The sequence below is a fragment of the Ruditapes philippinarum genome, unplaced genomic scaffold, assembly GCF_026571515.1.
Source record: "Ruditapes philippinarum isolate M1 unplaced genomic scaffold, ASM2657151v2 ctg7245_1_1_1_1, whole genome shotgun sequence".
Classification (NCBI taxonomy): domain Eukaryota; kingdom Metazoa; phylum Mollusca; class Bivalvia; order Venerida; family Veneridae; genus Ruditapes; species Ruditapes philippinarum.
In genome coordinates this window covers 91544-110497 of record NW_026860005.1, presented here as the reverse complement: position 1 = coordinate 110497, position 18954 = coordinate 91544, and the positions used below count along the sequence as shown (strand labels likewise).

At 31.8% G+C, this 18954-nt stretch overlaps 1 protein-coding gene across 2 annotated transcripts in view; it reads right to left on the bottom strand.

The window, feature by feature from the left end:
- The window catches only part of LOC132758598 (neprilysin-1-like), a 35732-nt gene that overhangs the window by 13002 nt on the left and 3776 nt on the right, over nt 1–18954 (bottom strand). For both annotated transcript variants that reach the window (XM_060750289.1, XM_060750290.1), the window contains 14 exons: nt 18014–18193; nt 16775–16861; nt 15854–15987; nt 13661–13757; nt 12915–13043; nt 11821–11919; nt 11310–11387; nt 10780–10883; nt 10335–10393; nt 9513–9564; nt 8987–9054; nt 8026–8159; nt 6854–6919; nt 5929–6033 (listed from right to left, as the gene is read on the bottom strand). In XM_060750289.1, the coding sequence (XP_060606272.1) occupies nt 5929–6033; nt 6854–6919; nt 8026–8159; nt 8987–9054; nt 9513–9564; nt 10335–10393; nt 10780–10883; nt 11310–11387; nt 11821–11919; nt 12915–13043; nt 13661–13757; nt 15854–15987; nt 16775–16861; nt 18014–18193 (1392 nt within the window). The remainder of the gene's footprint in view (nt 1–5928; nt 6034–6853; nt 6920–8025; nt 8160–8986; nt 9055–9512; nt 9565–10334; nt 10394–10779; nt 10884–11309; nt 11388–11820; nt 11920–12914; nt 13044–13660; nt 13758–15853; nt 15988–16774; nt 16862–18013; nt 18194–18954) is intronic.

Here is an 18954-nt window from a genome sequence, read left to right as displayed (position 1 = left end):
ATGTCACAAAAAAAAGATCATGATCAGATCATTCTGATCATTCAAAGTACTGTGGTAAGCAAATTACTTACCATTCAAGACTTCAGCCAAGGCCCAGTCTATGTCCTCTTTAAAAGCTTTTAGAGTTGTTTTTTTCTTCTTTAAAGAGTCTTAAATATATATAAAAAACAGAAGATTACATGATAATCTTGTAAGCTAAACAGTAAGGAGGCAAACTAAATGAGAAGAAAATTGTTCAATGGTAATTCAACTTCAAACCAGAAAGTAACATTTCAAGCCTTAATGTTTATCATGATTCATTACATGAAAGTATTTAGACAACAAAAATCCTTTTTGTCAGAATTTTTTTTTTAATTTATTTAAAAATTTTCATTTTTTATGGTCATATTCTAAGATGAATTTTGAACATTACATTTATAATTATGACTAAAACCACATACATACAGATTCTTAAGTTAACTAAGCCAATTACAGAGATAAATGAAATGACAACCATGTGTTGTGCAAGATATTGCTAAACTATTATGTACAATTATCTTAAGTTTAAGCCCTGTGGCTTCTGAGAGATAATTTTATTCTTTTAAGATCAATAAATTTAACTTTTTGATTTTTTTTAAAGGGGAACACCTAAGGATCCTTCAAGTTTGGTTTCAATTAAGCCTGTGGTGTAAAATGTATTTGCTTTTAAAGCAACACCTTAATGACACATAATGTACATGGCAATAGCAGTAAGCTCACTTTAAACAACCTTTTGCTTTACATGACATCAATAAAAATTAATTAATACAGTAGGCATCTGCATTTTAAAATATCTGTACAGGAATGTATAATTCAGAACATTTTTCATGCATTGAATCAAGCAATTATAACAGTTAACTCGGGTTGTCAATAGGAGGCTGGATGCCAAAATGACTGCCACGAAACAAGGAAACACTCTTTATTCTATGTTATTAAATATAGGCCTGAGTATTGCCAGACAAAATGGTATTGCGATATATTGCGATATTTTAATAAATACTGCAATATATTGTGACCATATAGAAATCATGGAAATGAAATATTTGAACACTAAATAAGCTATTCCTGTTTTATGTTTGTGTCCCCTTATGTGACTGAGGTCTAACTTGTTTTTAAGTAAAATAAAAAACAAATTAAGTAAAAAAATCCTGTAACAAGACCGGAAATGAGCTAAGTAAACATTTTTTTTTTTTGCAAGATTTTTTTCCTTTCTTTCTTTAAATGCTAATATTCAACCATGTTTTAGACATCATTCTAACAATGCAATTGAAATATTGCAATATTTTAAAATCATATTGCAATATTATATTGTCAGAGAATATATTGCGATAACTGATATATTGCGATATATTGCACACCCCTAATTAAATATATAACTTTTAATTCAAAATAAGCCTTCCAAGAAAAATACCTAGTGACAACCCAGGTTTGTAACTATAACAAAAGCTATTTTAGAACTTTCTTACATTTAACTGCAATGAGAACAATCAAAAGTAAAGGTTTGAAACAAAGCAGTAATACAGTATGCGCATCGCGTTAACTTCCCTTTTCCATGCGAACACTGCAACGAAAATTTATTGAGCATGTTCAATCACAGTGTCACGGATACGATCAGATATCTTAGAGGACACTGAAGTGTGCACACAGTGGTTCATGGTGTCCCCACACGATGATTCTCGGTGTTCATTCGATATTTTTTAACAACAACAAATATTTTTCATAATATTTCCACTGTGGTTTCATCAGCTTTGAAGCACAAAAAAAGGTTAAGTTATGTTTAGATATTACCTTGTTTTCGCACTTTTATTTAATTCATAATACTGTAATTGTTCCAAGCCAAAACAAACGCTGGGAAGCTAAAGAAAATGTGTGAATATCGCGTTTCTCTATTCTCATTTTTGTATGGCAGACTTGTGAAGGCTCAAATAATACAAAACAACAAGTCTTGACTAATGATCTTTTTAATCATGTAAAATAATTTTTCGAAAATCCCCTAAAACTGGTTAATTCAGCTACCCGAATATGCATGAGAATGCGCGTTTTTGTGTAAATATGTTGCGGACAAACAAAATAGTCTTCAGAATTTGATATAAATGGGTGATTAAAAATTACCTTTCTGATTTATAAAGATTTAATCCATCAACTTTTGACAGTCTACATAGTTATTAACAATAAAATAAATGAGTTATCCCTCAAGATTGCCTGAATTCCATACTGCTAAAATGCACAATTTTTAAAACACTCGCATAAATTTATATTAATTTAATCAAACTTGTGCCAAGCAAATTATATATGAAAAATGTTAAATTGTATGCACAACACAACTGAAAATATAAATTCATGTAGATTCTAATAAATAGACAAGTTGACCTTTTTACAGGTGCCTATAACCGACACTTCAAAAGAATTGTTTAGACGCTGCGACTTTACTCAACCGAAATCAAAGAGGTTGCTAACTTTGACATTCGCCGATCATTTTTGTGAAGAAAAGATTATACATGTCTTTAATAATTGCTCACGTAAACATCAAGTGAAAAGAAAATATTTTCATCGGATTATTATTAGTTCAATTATTTTAGTGCGAGTCAAAATAGTTTGTGTGTGTGTATTGGTCTTCGTTTTTTTTAATCAATGTTTGTCAAAATCGGATCCATCAGGCAGCATTAAAAATAGGTTTTTTAAATGGATTTTAATTATTATTTTTTTTAATTACACTGGAATGGCAGGTGAGTTGATTTTTACAGAAAAAGAACACAGTGAAATCACTGCGAATGAACACCTCAACACATCGTGTCCGTGACCACCATGTTTGAGGCCGCTTATCACCGTGAAAACCCTTTCTTGGGGGTTCAAAATATGGTGAACACGCTTGAGCAAAATCGCGGGGTAGGGTGTGCGTTGGGAAAGTTATGCGATGTGCGTACTGTAGCTAACAACTGGTACTATACCAATGCCTATGTTTTGTAATGTTTCAAATGGCCCAGGAAAAGATACCATATGATCCCTCGTAATACTAAAGCTACAAATAAATTACGAATAATATTCACAAGTGTGTTGGAACTGAAACAAAAATACTTCCATGTAAAAAAAATGCTACATGCAGACGGTAACGTTATCAAGGCTCTGACTCCTCATCTTCATATATCAAGTTGAATGTGATATGTGCCATCAGTTAATAATTGTGAAAAGCAAGTTGAAAGAGAGTAGGTTTAATATATGTGATAGCTTACTAGAAAGATGAATACATAATCATTAATTGAAGAATAATGAAAAAAACTTACAATGCATCATCAGACCTACAGTAGACAAGTGCTTTTGTCATCATGCCCATTCTTTCACTTTTACTGGCCATTTCATTTTTCTAGGTAACCCAGGTAATCTACACCAGAACAAATGGATATCCATAGTACTGAAAATTAAATGAAAGATATCACTACATTATCATTGATGTTGGTGTCTAGTTACTCTTATTCTAGAGTGTATTCACAGCGAGCATTTCCTTTCAATAACAAAAAATATAGACACTTATCTCTAATCATAATCCAATTAAATCCATGAAATGAGCAATGATGTTTTCACAGCTGCAAGCTTAATTTCTCCAAAATAAAGATATTGTGAACCTTTCGATTTCAAGTTAATTTTTAACTGTGTAAAGCAGTCTGTTAGGGGTGGAGTTATACGTTACATGGTAGATGTCTAAGGTGTAATAGGTCATAGAGCACCACGTCATTGGCCATATTACCGCGATATTCATTTAAACTAATCCGACTCTGGTTTTGTTAAAATTTTCACAGAATTGGTGGGGAAGAAAATAAGGACCTGGGAGCAAGAATACTACGGTTATTCTTTGCACTTATTTTATTTGTATATAACTTATGGATATATTAAGTGAATAAGTATTAAGATTGCAAACAATGAGAGCTTTATTAAGATTTACTTATACCTCGATTGTTTACAAAAAAGGTCGATAAGATTACTTACTTCAGGTAAGCATATTTTAGTATACGGTATCTTCCTTAGCTGTAGAAGTGAGACACAGGATTGTTGACATGATCTTTGGGCGCTAAAAACAGAAGCATAAAGTGATAGCTAAATGAATGAATATGATTAAGTTCTTCACGGAATATTTAATTTGTCTTCCAGTAGTGTCTGGTTTGATATGCTTGTTCGTTTGCAGTATTCATGCATACGTCCGCCTTGTAGTTCTGCTGTGTGGACCACTTCTCAAGAGTAGGCACGAATTTTATCGTAAAGAAACACAAGCAACTCAGTTAAAATGTATTGAAGTCAGTATAATAGTAATAAAAAGTAGCCGTAGGAATTTTAAAATGTTAGCTAGTACAATAGTTTATGATATGTAGATGTAGTCAAGTTGAATTACACAAACATCTAGACTAAGTTACATAATCGATAACCGGTGCATTATTATGTAAGCCACGAAGACAGGTGCATTGTTTGTTTATATAGTATAAGATACAACGCGGTACGAAGACAAATTATCAATTGCAAATACACACTCTTTTGAAACTGTACTGTAAGAATCCCGTGACCCATGACAGAAACAGACAGTTTGAGTCCACAAAGTTAATCACTAGATACCATCTTAACAGATATCAAAATCAGTGTGCAGAGGATTAAAAGTAGTAAAATACAAAATTAACACTATCAGGTCAATCAACACGTCCGCCATTTTACAAATGTTGTCTACACGGTTACCACTAAAAGATACGCAGTGGAGATTTTTTGGCCCGCAACGGACGCACAACATGTATTACTTTCATGTCTGCAACAACACATGCATTAGAGAAAAGACACTATTCTTTATGTATCTTATTTATAAAAATAAATCGATTAGAGTAGATATATAAAGTTAGTTCAACATATTGAAACACATAAGTAATTTGACTACTCACCTTGCGCACATGGTCAGATGAATTTCAGCGCATGCGCGATATTCTGGCCAGGTAGCTGCGTATTTGGTTCCCACTTGTAATTTACTATTTATGTTGAGTCGCGGACTAACAATATGTAACGGAAATCAATCTAGAATATGCAGTATATACCGTGAGACGAAGGTTGAGCTGATTAAAGGGAGAAACACTGAAAAGGACAGTACGATGTCGCGGTTAGACGGAACATTTTTCCGTCAAATAATGTGGTCTTTTTTTCTTTATACTATTGGCCTCTTTAAAGAAGCCGAATGAAAGAACATTTATACCTAGCTATGCTGAGAGGATGTGGGGTTGAAGTGTGGCTAGGGTGGTCAAGCATATTGTGAGGATCGAATGGTGCACATAAAGCTGTCTGTACTAGCGATGTAGACACATGGGAGAACAGGCAATTGTAGTAGAGCGGAGGACGAAGGTCGACGGGACGTGAGGAGCATGTAATTTTTAGTATCCGCCGCCGGTTTCGGCCGGGGGGTAGAAAAAGTTGACGTGATTGGTGTGAGAGATAGGGTGCGCTTTCATGGACGGTAGTGGTAGTTGCAGGCCTATTCTCGTCAGCGCGCCCGTAGCACGCGGCTTAAGCAGTAGTCAGACTTTAAACATGAAAAAGTGAATGAAGAAGTTTTTGAAGTTAGATGTGTCTGGCATATGTGTTAGTAACGCGGTGGGGTTTTCAGGTTAGTCAGGGACATATTTTCCTTTACAAACTCATTGATAGGTGATCGCAGGTAACGGTACTACAGCAGATTTGTTCAGATAAAGCTATCAGTTAATCCACGTCAGTCTAAATAAAAGATTTGTTTTAATTTAAGGTCGGGAATCAAACTTTTGTATTTTATTCCAACTTTTAAAGATATATAAAGATTACAAATAAAACAAAATAACTGACATATAATATGATGAATACAAGAATTTAATTATAAATAAATATGTATTTTTCTTCATGAAAAAAACTTCTCACCTGTGCTTCATTCAGAAAAAATAATTGGTTAGGTGTATAATCTAACCCAGGTAGTTTCTGCTCTTCTATACCTTGCCGGCTTCTTTTTACCCAATTACGATATGCCTGGTTTAAAAAAAAGGCAGAATATAGTCAAACGTAGCATTGTCGGATCATATTCGTTACAAATCACAATTGTAACAGTTTCTTTTACAGTCCTGTTTGCAAATAGGATCGTATTCGTAAAAGGTAACATGTGTTACAAGTGATTTGTCCAAAGTGGTGGTTGATACATGTTAAAGGCTATTTAAGCAATAAGGTCGTCTTAAATACTACTTCATTAAATCACTTAATCTCCTTTTTACATCAATAATAGTTTGGATGAATTTTACTCTTAGATCGGGAATGTATAATAAGAATTTATCCTTAGCGTCTATACAGGGCGGAAATTACTTTTGGATATACAAATCAAATGTAGAAATCACAGTAAATCCCCCGGCGCGTGTGGGATTCTTCAAAATGGCTCGAGCATATAATAAGAATCACATACCGGCTGTCAGTACAGACACGATTATCTAATTCGAGAGTAACTGTTTACATGGTAACAAGGCTCTTAAAAAAAGACTAATACATGTATACTTATACAGCACTGACTCATGTATGATTTGTTTCCATTTCCGTGAACTAGACTTTAGTACAATTACTAGCACGTTAGTACTTTCTGTATAGAACAAGAATGAATGTAAATTGTCAGCACTGGTATTACAGGGAAAATAAAGTGATGTAACATTAAACAAATATTTATTGGGAGTCTGTCTAAGTGAAATTAAATTTCAAAACATGTTTTCAAATTGATTCTTTGTATACCTGCAGTAATAACCCCTTAAATCTCCGAAGGACATATAACCTTTATACATTTGTATATATATTTGTATTTGTTTTATACCTTAAAGCTTTCCTTGCTTCCGCCATTATCTGCAATATTTTCTCCAGCCGTAAGTTCTCCATTAATCTAAATAAAGTAAATTAGACAAATATGAAAACAACAAAACAAGAAGTGATTATCCAATGTAACACAGAATCATTTCTTATTATGGACTGCTTTAAGGGAAAAAACCAACGAAATATTTGTAAGATTGGGTAAGTAACTATATTATAATTGTTTTTATATTTATACCTTGCAGAAATGTTAGCATTGATATTTCATTTAAATGTTTTATGTTATAAATTCATCGTAGTAGATATAGCCCTTGTGGCGTTAGATAGTTAAATGATGTAGTAGATATAGCCCTTGTAAGGGCGTTAATTAAATAGTTAAATTATTCCCTTATTAATGTTGATCGAGTCAGTCATTATCCTCGAATAGTGGAAATATTTGGTAAATTTCAGCTAATTGTTTTGTTTCTATATTGACCATTAATCATCCATATGTAAATAAGTATAAACAACTAAATGAGGTTTGTCAAAAAAAATGCATAACAGTTCCATTATGAAATATATAACGAATTATTTGCATTTCAGAAAAAAATGTATATACTATCGAAATGATTAAATAGTCCTGAAAATTCGTCATTACTATTTTATAATTTGTTTTGAACGTAAAACGTGTTCTTATATTAAATGTACAATCAATATACAACTAGCACCTAGTAAGATTTTCCAAATCGTTGACTGGTGAATCTGGTAGTTTTTATTTAACATAACATGAAGACATCATACATCAGCGTGTAAAAAACATTCTTGAAATGCGAACAGATCCGGGACGCCGAGTACCAGCTATTAATCAAAGACGAAAACGATGTTAGTTAATCTGCCTCTTAATTGAGTGAACTTTTCATAGAAAACACTAACGTCGAAATGGCACGATAACTTGCGCCGATAACTCTTCACTGCATAGTTTAAAATATTTCCAAATGTCTGTTTTTTTAAATCCTAATGTCGATTATTTTTAAACCCATATTTTAACATCTTTGAAATTGTGCATGTAAAGTGAAAATATGTTGAATTTACACAGTAAAGATTTGAAAACGCTATGCCAATTTGTATTTTATTTTTAAAGAAACGTTATGTGAACTTTTAGACAAACCTCGTAAATCAAACGTTCGGTGAATAGCATACCTTCATTCCGTCCGTACCAGAAACTGTAAAATTGTTGTACTGATCAACCAGGCACTGTTTACGCTTGTTGAATTCTGTTTCATCATAAGTCGTCCACCAGTCAACTAATTGTCCATTTTTATCAAAATGTCGACCTTATTTTAAAAATAATAATAAAAGATAGTGTTGAAAGTGCAAAAACCTTTGTCCTGATTGTAGTTTTGTATAACATTTCCCGGGAAGCAGATAGATGAAATCATGGAGCTCTTTGGTCTTGATCATAACTAGCTTTCTCTTTAAATATCAAAATTATATCAACTAAGCAAACCCATGCAATACATTCGCTATCAATAACAACATCTTTGACAGTAATGAAATAAATACAGACGCGGGAACCAATCTTGTCATCCAGGTCTCACTCATCATTTTGGAAATTGCTAAGCCGATTCCCGTTATATGTCAATGCCAGACCAAGACTAAGACTAAGAACCGTGCAAGTTGTTTACATTTATTGATCTATGTACATAAATGTATATAAGTTATAAAACTTAAATACAATAAGCAAAGTCTTTGTCAAATCACATGCTGAAATGACACATTATTACGAATGTTTTAAATTCATGACTAAATGATGCAAATGAGTCAATTTCAGCTCGCCATTTCAAGCAAATTAAACGCAACATTCGAGACCATAGGACCACATGCAAATATTTTGGCGTAGGTAGATTTGTACTAACTCAATGTTGTATTAATAAATTTATTCAAAGTAAAATACTTCCTTTAATTCTGGCCTTTTGCATTTTCATTGCCAAGTATCGGTGACGACTGTCCCAAAAGATGAAAAATAATAACTTTTTTTCTGACTTGCTAGGTAACGGGGGATTTTTTGTGCACGCCTGTATTTCCTGTGCTTACATAATTATCTTAATTAATCAGAAATGGCACATTATAAATTTAAAAATAGAGATATCAAATAAATTACCTCTATCATCAAACCCGTGTGTTATTTCATGTCCTATAACACTACCTATTCCACCATAATTCAAGTACCTGTGTAATTTTTAAATATATCAATGCTTATTTAGATCACGAAAATGCTTAAATAACTGTCTAATAAAACATTTCTTGATCATGTCACAATGTTTACAAATGTTTTCTAGTAATTCGACCGTTATTAACCGCCTTAAGAAAATGTTCACCCACTATAAAATACAGTTTAATATGCCATATAGAAGACCAAAAAAGAACTTAATATATTGTGGGGAAAGATATTTCGTGAATACTAGAATTGTGTTTCATTATAGCACAGATCCATTTTAATTACCACAAAGTTCCATTTTGATTATCGCAAAGGCTAAATACTTAATTTTATCATTTTATTATCAGAAAAAGCTGTCTAAATGTGCCGATTGGCGAGATATAACAAAACTGTGTTAAATTGACGTAAAAAAGAAAAAAGGGGGTAAAAGGGAAAAAAGTAATATAAATGATGAGAAAAGGCATCTTACTCAGGTTGGTCGTACGAGTAATATGGCGGTTGAAGAATGGCTGCTGGATAAACTGTAAAGACAATGTTTTATATAAGCTTCGAATACAGAAATAAAAATGCATTTTCATGAACAAAAATGTATTTAGCAACAGACTTGAATTAAATTTAATTGAATTATGTCAGGCTAATTTAAACAATGAACAATAGGCGGATATCAACATCAAATAAACTTTTAATTGCAATAAACTGATATTAATTAAAAATAGATAGGAAATGAATATAGACAAAATATACGATTAACGTCTATTTACCTGCATGTGTAACATTCCTGATAATGCATGATTTACAGAGTCAGAGCATTTACAATTCACAAACTTGTTGGATTAAGCTTCATAGGGGACAGGGTACATATTCGACTAATGCACCGATGTTTAAGATGTTTAAATTGCGAAAAAATGATATATTTCGAATTATGTTTTAAGGCCACTCTGCCTAGATATTTGCTCAATTTAGATCCTTCGTCCCTAAAAAGAATAATCTTTTGCCACAGGTAAACCAAGATATAACCAAATTTACCTATATCGCAAGAAGTCTATCCAGTCCAATTTAAGTGATTTGTGATTGAAATTCCTTAGGGTTAATCCTTAACCGAGAGGAAATATCTGTCACATCGTGAAATATGACCAGGCTCTATACTGCTGATAGCTAACGGTTTGTAGTTTGATATTGAAACTACTTCAATCTGACAATGACAAAATTCTATAAAGGGCTAATATATTACATAAATTCAGCTGAGCAAAGGTAAATAAAGATGAACTAGTTATTCTAGCAAACAGTTTACCCATCTGATTGGTGAGAAACATGTTGAACGCATTGACAGATGCAGCCGAATTATACCATCTGGAAATAAAAGATGATTGGTTTCGTGTCTAAAGTAATACACTTCGAAAACAAAACTGTACAAACATTTTACCAAGTTGTCACTATTGTTTAGTAAAATGTAAAATGTGCAAATGTGAATGTAATAACTGTGAACATTATTGACTTTTTTATGTAGATTGTGCAAGTAAGTCGCACCAATCCCTACACATTTAGGCAAAAAGCATATTAACAGATATATCGATAAATAATCGTAACAAAAACAGTCGAGTTTGCTAAAAGCATTTTATTGTTTATAAATTTCACTATCTCATTTTATGACATTTTTTTAAAGATTGATTAATTTTGTACTATAAAATGTTTATATGGTACAATATGATGACGTGCACGTGTAATTTGGAAAATACCTTGCTCTATCATATGGTTGGCGAAGTGTTTGCAGCATACGAACATTGTCGGCCTTGTCAATGCTTACTTTTGTTCCAAACGGGTCTCCGTTGTCAACAGTTGCCTTGAAATGTTGATCAGTTTATATACCACATATATATCTTTCAAGTATTGTCAATAAATAAAATAAAAAATTAAAGCTTTGCTTCCTTATATGTTTCTGAAACTCAAAATGGACCTAAATAAATGAAACCTTTTCCACTGGTTTACAAGCGTGAGAGAAATGCACTTCCGTTACCAAACAACGTTGAAGATAATAACCGACCTTTATTTATCTGTATTCAATACGTTTTTATACTGTATTGCATCAATAGTTAATTCGTTTTGTTATTCTATTATAAAATCTATTAATAAAAGAACACAAATAATAAGATCAAAATTACGATTATGCAAACGTTGCCAGACCGTCATTGTCTGGTACACTTCGCTTCAAATAGTTCATCGGATATGTTTATGATATATATGAGATGTAAAATTACATGTCACTTACGTTCTCATAATACGTCTCCAGAGCAACGTCGTTGAAAGTAATTGCTGGATAACCAATAAGTGTTTCCATAGATTCCGCCTGAAAGTAAACATATGTGACTCAAAAATACATATTTGTTCAGACGCATTTGTCAAACCTATTCTTGTTTGTTTCATAAGAGAAAAATGATATACGAACGGAGGCAAACAATTGGAACAATATAATGAAATTAATGCAACATGATTTTACTTTATTTTGAATATCTTAAAACGAATCTTTTCTTTATTATTACATATAAAATTATAAAATTATTTTTCAAATTGTCATAATATTCGCATTCATTTTACCGTATCCCATGCTACATGTATTTAATACGTTTGAAATAAAGTCATGCTGCCAACCATCAACCACATATTGCGTCACGTGATGATAATAAATTCTCATGTGATGAAATAGATACAAAATTATACAACTGAGCTACTTCATAAATACATTGAACTTTAGGTTCAAATATTCTTTGTGCTTTGTTTACCTTCTCTTTTGCAGTTTGTTTTGTGACGTCATCTAACCACGTGCTGTCGTCGACCATATTCAAAAATGCCGTCCTAAGATTTTCAACCAATTCTAGAACCTTAAATGGCAAATAACTGTATTTAAGTACACTCTCAGTGACCGATGATTACCATTGTTTACGCATGTTTTACGCCATGTTTTGAATACACAGCTTATATAACATCAAAGCATTAGATCTTACTGTTATCAAAGAGAAAAGTATTGAGTAGATCGTATGTAAATTTATGTCAAGCACGATGGTTATTCTCTTTGATCAACTTTCTTTCATATAAACAGTGACTATTTTATCTTGTTACATTAGGGTGAACGTTTCGGTTGTCTAAAATAGCGTTTTTCGTGCGTGCGTTTTTCGTATATACATGTATTTCGTGCCTATATCGTGCAACTTGCGTTTAATAAAACGCTTTCTCAAGCGTGCATCATTTACAAGCGTTTAACGTTTACCTTTTTCGTGTATCGTTTTTCGTTTATCGTGAATTTAAAACAAATAATGATATTTTGTAAGAATATCCAAATGATAGATTTTGATTATTTTTATTAATATTTGAAATACTTAATATGGTAAATATGCCGATTGTAGACCAATCCACTTTGTCCATTGCAGATATATTATGCCTAAGAAACGTGTATTTTTCCTTCTTTGTTAATTTACAGATATGATTTTTTATAACAATACAATAGTTTAAAATCAGGGTTTTAAAAATGTTAGATGCTGAGTAGCACCGAATGTGAAATTATAGGTTATAAAAACAGCAAAATGTAAAAGTAGCATCTTGATTTCAATACTAATACTATATTGCTCTAACTACTGTTTACCGAAAGGTTACAAAACCAAACGATGGTACATTTAGTAACATTTTGGAAATTTCAACAGAATACAAAAAATAAAAAGGTTTTGTGAAATAATAGTAAAAGCATCATAGGCCTCTCTAACAGAAAAAAAAACTTTCTTGATTTTTGAAACATATTTCAGTATGAATAATGACGAAGAATTTAGTTATAAGGCGTTTATCAAAACATCAGTGGCGGGAATTAGATTTTAAACATACTTACATCTTTTTGTGCGTCTTCACCAAATGCTTCTTCGACAAACAGACGACCAACGACTTCCGGGAAATCATTTTTGGCAAGGTCTGCGCAGTCCCGCCATCTGGGAGATTCTCGTGAGGCTCCGCTGAATACCTAGTGATATTGTTAATTATATGTATAAATATATACATGTGAAGTTAGGTTTGGTATAAAAATGGCTATATTCTCGTTGATATGAAATTTGAGATATTTATTACAAAATAAAAATGAGTACGCCAAACTTCAAATAAAAGCATGCATATATTTTTTGATGCTTTAAAGGGTGTATTCGTAGTTTGTTGTTTTTTTAGGTGCGGGCGTGGGGTTGGAGGTGATATTTTGGGTTGGGAAAGCTAGGGTGCTGTGTTGTTGTTATTGTTATTGTTGCTGTTTTGACATTTTTGTCTGTTTTGTTTTGTTTCTTGTTGTTGTTTTTTTGTTGTTGTTGTTTTAGGGGTGGAGTTTTGTTGTTGTTGATTGTTTAGTTTATTTTACAATATATGCGTTTTTATTATTATTTGAAAATAAATTCAGGGCTTTAGAACTGGTCTTCCGAGTATTGCTTTGTTGTTGCTGTTTTTCAGTTTATGAAGATGTCTTTGAAAAAATTATCTTTTTTTTATATTTTCAACAGTACCTTTGCATTTTTACTGACCATTGTTTGTTCAACGAAATACGATTTTATATATTGTTATACCAAATAATTAAATAAAACGGATATATTCACATACCTGTTTAAATCTAAGGTAAATGTCCTTAAGTGTTTTAGGATAAAATAATACGTCCCCATTTAAAATGATACGGCCGACCAAGTAATTTGCGAGAACCCTGAAAATGAAAAACAGTTAAATCAGTATGCATTGTCTTGAATCAGGCATGTCATGCAATGATTGTAGGGTTCACTATAATATAACATAACATATAGTTTATTAGTATAATATGTGTTAACATACATACATAGCCATTTACAATGCAAGAAATACAGACATGAAATTTTTAACAGAAGAACATGATCAATTCAAAAAAAGGATAAGTATATTGATAACATGTACATTCAGTCAATTTTCAAAAAAAAAAACAATACAAATTATCTGCAACTGTGACTAGATCAGTAAATAAAAAATTAACTATAAAAAATTACGTTTCTTTGATCATTATATAGTATGATAGTATAAAATACTAAATAAATCGCCAGTGTTTTTAAACATTGTTATTGGTATTTCGTAGTTGAAAGGCAGAATAAAAATTTAGCAACGTTGGTAATACTTTTTGAGGATTCACATGATAGAAGGCTTATGAACTTTTGGATTGATGGCCATCTACAATAATATGGTTTAAAGTATTTGATTCTTAGTTCTCTATATTTCGGGCATACTAATAAAAAATGATACTCATTTTCAATCATGCGCATATTACATTCTTGGCAAATTCGAAGTTGTCGATCGACATTTGTGTATCTTCAAGTTTCGATAGCTAGTTGATGAGAAGACAATCTAAATGATCGAACAGATTACATTTATCTTTATTGGTTAATTCTACTTGGTTGAAAATAATGAACAAGTTGTGTAAAGCATATGATGCATACTGTGCTATCCTGCTTTGCGTTCTGTACCAAGAACCATTTTTATATAGGTGCGTTCCTAAGTATTTGAAGGATTTAACAACCTCTAATTGTTGTTCACATAAAATAAAATTATGTTGTGTATGACGGCCCCTTTCGAAAATCATTATTTTGTTTTGTCGGTGTTTATTTTTAGGCTCCAAATATCACAATATGCTTCTAGTTTGTTTAGTAAATCTTGAAGTGCATTTTGAGTGTTTGCAAAAAGTACCGAATTATCGGCAAACAGTAAAATGAACAGTTTTAGCTCGTCTAGATTAAATATTCCTTCGATGTCTGTGTTTAAATTTTCGACGATATCATTTATTAAGTATAGAAGCATTAGACTAGAACTTGGGTCTCCTTGTTTGACCCCAATATGAGGTTCGAAGAAGTCTGAGTATTGTTTTTTATATCGAATACATTGTTTAACTACACTATACATAGATTGCATAGCTTTAAAACCGCCTCCGTGGTCGAGGGGTTAGAGTCGATGACTTCTAATCCAGTTACCTCTCTGGCGTGGGTTCGATCCCCGGGAGATGCTTTGGTAGTTTAGCGCGGAGGAAGGTAGTCTAGTACTGGTGTAACTCTCCAGGAACGATGGTTAGGAAACTACCCGCCAATATGACTGAAATACTGTTGAAAAAGGTGTAAAATGAAACAAACAAACAAACAAGCATAGCTTTAACAATTTTTGAACTGACATTTTCAGAAATAAGTTTTTGCCATATTAACGTTCTATTTTGTCGAAACAGTTTTCATAATCTACAAAAGCTGTGTTAAGTTTTTTGCCACAACTGAATGATTTTGCGATGACTGAGTTTAATAAAAAGATACAATCCGTAGTTGTTCTACCCTTTTGTAAGCCAAATTTATGATCATTTAATTTTTCATTAAATTGCGACCATTTTGTGACTCTATTTAATAATACTTGCGAATATATTTTACCTAGTATATTTATAAGACATATACCTCTATATTTGTTTGGATCATCTATGTTCCCTCCTTTAAAGATAGGTACAATAATTCCCAATTTGGTTTTGTTTTATTGTGCAACGTTTTTGTTTTGCCAAACACATCAAAAGAATGCTTACGTATTATATCAACAAACTCTTTGACAACATTATTTATATTAGTTTCTGCATTTTCAATTGACGATATGACATTTTGTAGATGTTGTTCATCTAGCCTTCTGTGTATTCATTATTGTCATCATCTAATTGCCTTAATGTATTTGAATCTACATTTCACTCTTTTAAGCAATTATTTCAAAAGTTTGCTAAGCCCGCATTTAAACAAACAGTTTGTTTTAGTTTCTTACCTCGAAGGATATTTGGCTAGAACATTACCGATTTTCTCAAAATAGTCACGTGATGAAGCTAGTACTTGTTCTGATTCATTTATTGACATTCCAACGATGTTCATTGTTCCATTAATTAGTTTCAGCCAGTCAATCTTAAAATATTAAATTCTAACATTCTTTAGTACATCTATATTCCTTTGAATAGTTAAAGCAGCATGCATCAAGAATAATGCTTATTTTCATGAAATTTTTGATAATGTAATTTAAAGCATAATATTGTATAGTAACCAAAAGGAAGCAATTAACACATTACTAATGGGACTTACAACCCACGTTAATAACAAAAAGAGGTGAACATATGCGAAAATTGCCCTCACTGAGTTGTAGTAGCAGTAGAAATATAGTTACCAACTATTAATTGCTCATAACATGTAAATTATTAGTTGAATCTTGAATCTTTCTACTTTTCCTAAGCTTATAGTACATTTCCCTCAAGTTTAAATTTATTGAAATATTTTCGCTCACCTGTAAGCAAGATGCTTTCATCTTGATTATCAGTTAAAACTGCCATATAATGAAATGCTAAATTGTTATTTAGTCTGATCGAAGATATTTTTATTACGTAGTATACTATAAAATCTGTAGATCATCTGTAACATAGAATAAAATTGAGCCATGTCATGACAAAACCAACATAATGGGTCTGCGATCAGCATGGATCCAGAACAGCTTGCGCATCCGTGCAGTCTGATCAGGATCCATGCTGTTCGCTATCAGTTTCTCTTCTTGTAATAGGGTTTGTAAGCGAACAGCATGGATCCTGATCAGACTGCGACACGGCTCAAATGTTACTGAACCGTATTTTCTTTTTCTCGTAGTGAAATTAAATAAATGCAGGTATAGTTATTATTTTTTTAAAATCAACAATTCACTGATTACCCCTTTATATTTATTGATTAATTCTCTGACAGTCATTTTGTTGTAATAGTACTTTGGATTCCGGCTTTTCTGTAACGGGATGGTTATCTGAAATAAATAGTTTACAATATATATTCATTATTCAAAAATTGATCACAAAAAAGTAGCTTCTATCAAATTATTTAAAGAATGTTCACAAATAATTGCTAGCCTAGTATTACATGATTCAAAAAATGTTCACAAACAATTGCTGGTCTTGTATTAAATTAAAAACAAAATCACGAATAATTGTTGGCCGGAAATATTGTGGTAGTATTTAATGTTTGAATGATTGTTCAAATATAAATGCCAGCCTTGTATTAAATGATTCAAAGACTGTTCGCATATAATTGCCAGCCTTGTATTAAATGATTCAAAGACTGTTCGCATATAATTGCCAGCCTTGTATTAAATGATTCAAAGACTGTTCGCATATAATTGCCAGCCTTGTATTAAATTTTTCAAAGAATGTTCACAAAAAATGGCTGGTCTTGTAATAAATGAGTCAAAGAACTGTCACAATTAATTGCTGGCGTTGTATTCACTGATTCAAAGAATATTCACAAATAATTGCTTGCCTTGTAATAAATTATTCAAAGAATGTCCGCATATAATTGCTGGTCTTGTAATAAATTATTCAAAAAATATCCACATATAATTGCTGGTCTTGCAATAAATGATTCAAAGACTGTTCACATATAATTGCTTGCGTTGTATTAAATGATTCAAAGAATGTTCACAAATAGTTGCTGGACTTGTATTAAATGATTAAAAAAAATGTTCATATATAATTGCTGGCCGAATATTAAATGATTAAAAATGTTCACAAATAATTGTTTGCCTTATATTAAATGATTCATATAATGTTCAAATATAATTACTTGCCTTGTATTAAATTTTTCAAAGAATGTTCACATATAATTTCTTGCTTTGTATTAAATGATTCAAAGAATGTTAACATATAATTTCTGACTAACATATAATTTCTGACCTTGTATTAAATTATTCAAAGAATGTTTACATTTAATAATAGGTCTGGTACTAAAGGATTCAAAGAATGAAAGATTGTTCACACCGAAATGCCGGCCAAAAATATGACTCAAAAATATGATATTGAGAGGTAATAAGACCAAGTATTCTAAAAAAGTGAAAAGTTGTCATTATTGGTAATGATAATAATAAATTACGTAAAAAAAAACAAACATATTTGAAACTACCTACATTAGCAATTTCTATTTCAAAGTCTACGACGTCTCTAGCGGCATCCGCGGCAGTGTCAGGATCAGCACCAAACGCTACATAACTTTCTTCAAGCATCCTCTGATACGCCGTTATATACTTACTTTCACGGTCTGTCAGGTAATACTCACGACTTGGCATCCCAAGCCATGGAGAAGAGAGCTAAATGTAATCATAATACAATACAATAATATAGTATTATCCAACAACATTGACCTGGCACTCTTGCATTTGACCCTGAAGTCGGTATATGCCCCATTTGTAAATCGATATGAGCGGAAATAGCCAATAATTAAAATGGTGAAAAAAAAATATTCTCTCAGCACAGTTGGTAAAAGGGCTTTACTTGAAGAATGTAGGCGTGAACTGGAAGTTCGAATCCTATTTCAGCGATTCTTTTTTCTTTTAATTTTAAAATTGTCATTCTCTAGAAACTATTGCAAACCTTTTTGTTGCGTGTACTATCTATATAATATTATCTATGTAGTATTTTAATAACTGCCTTTATAGCGTGTATGTGCTAAAGCATATTCGATTGCATAATGTCACAAAGAGAACCGTTGAAAGATACTGTAATGAAATAAAAAATATAATTGTGTAAAAAAACACCACTTAAAAGGTATTCTAAAACCAGGTGTAGTAAAACGATTTCAAATTTATTCTTGCAAGGAAACTAAAAAAAATCATAACGTGGTGTTGGCAAGGAATCGAACCAAAGACCTTCAGATCGGTAGTCCGACATCTATACCAATACACCACACATCACTGGTGGGTGAAGTTAGAAAATATATCGATATATTCGATAGATACTGGTCAGCGTTTATCGAAATAACCTTTACGAAAGTTAATGACGCGCCAGATCAATATTGTTGGACAAAAGCATAAAAACATGTACCAAACATATGTAAATAAAAAGAATTAAT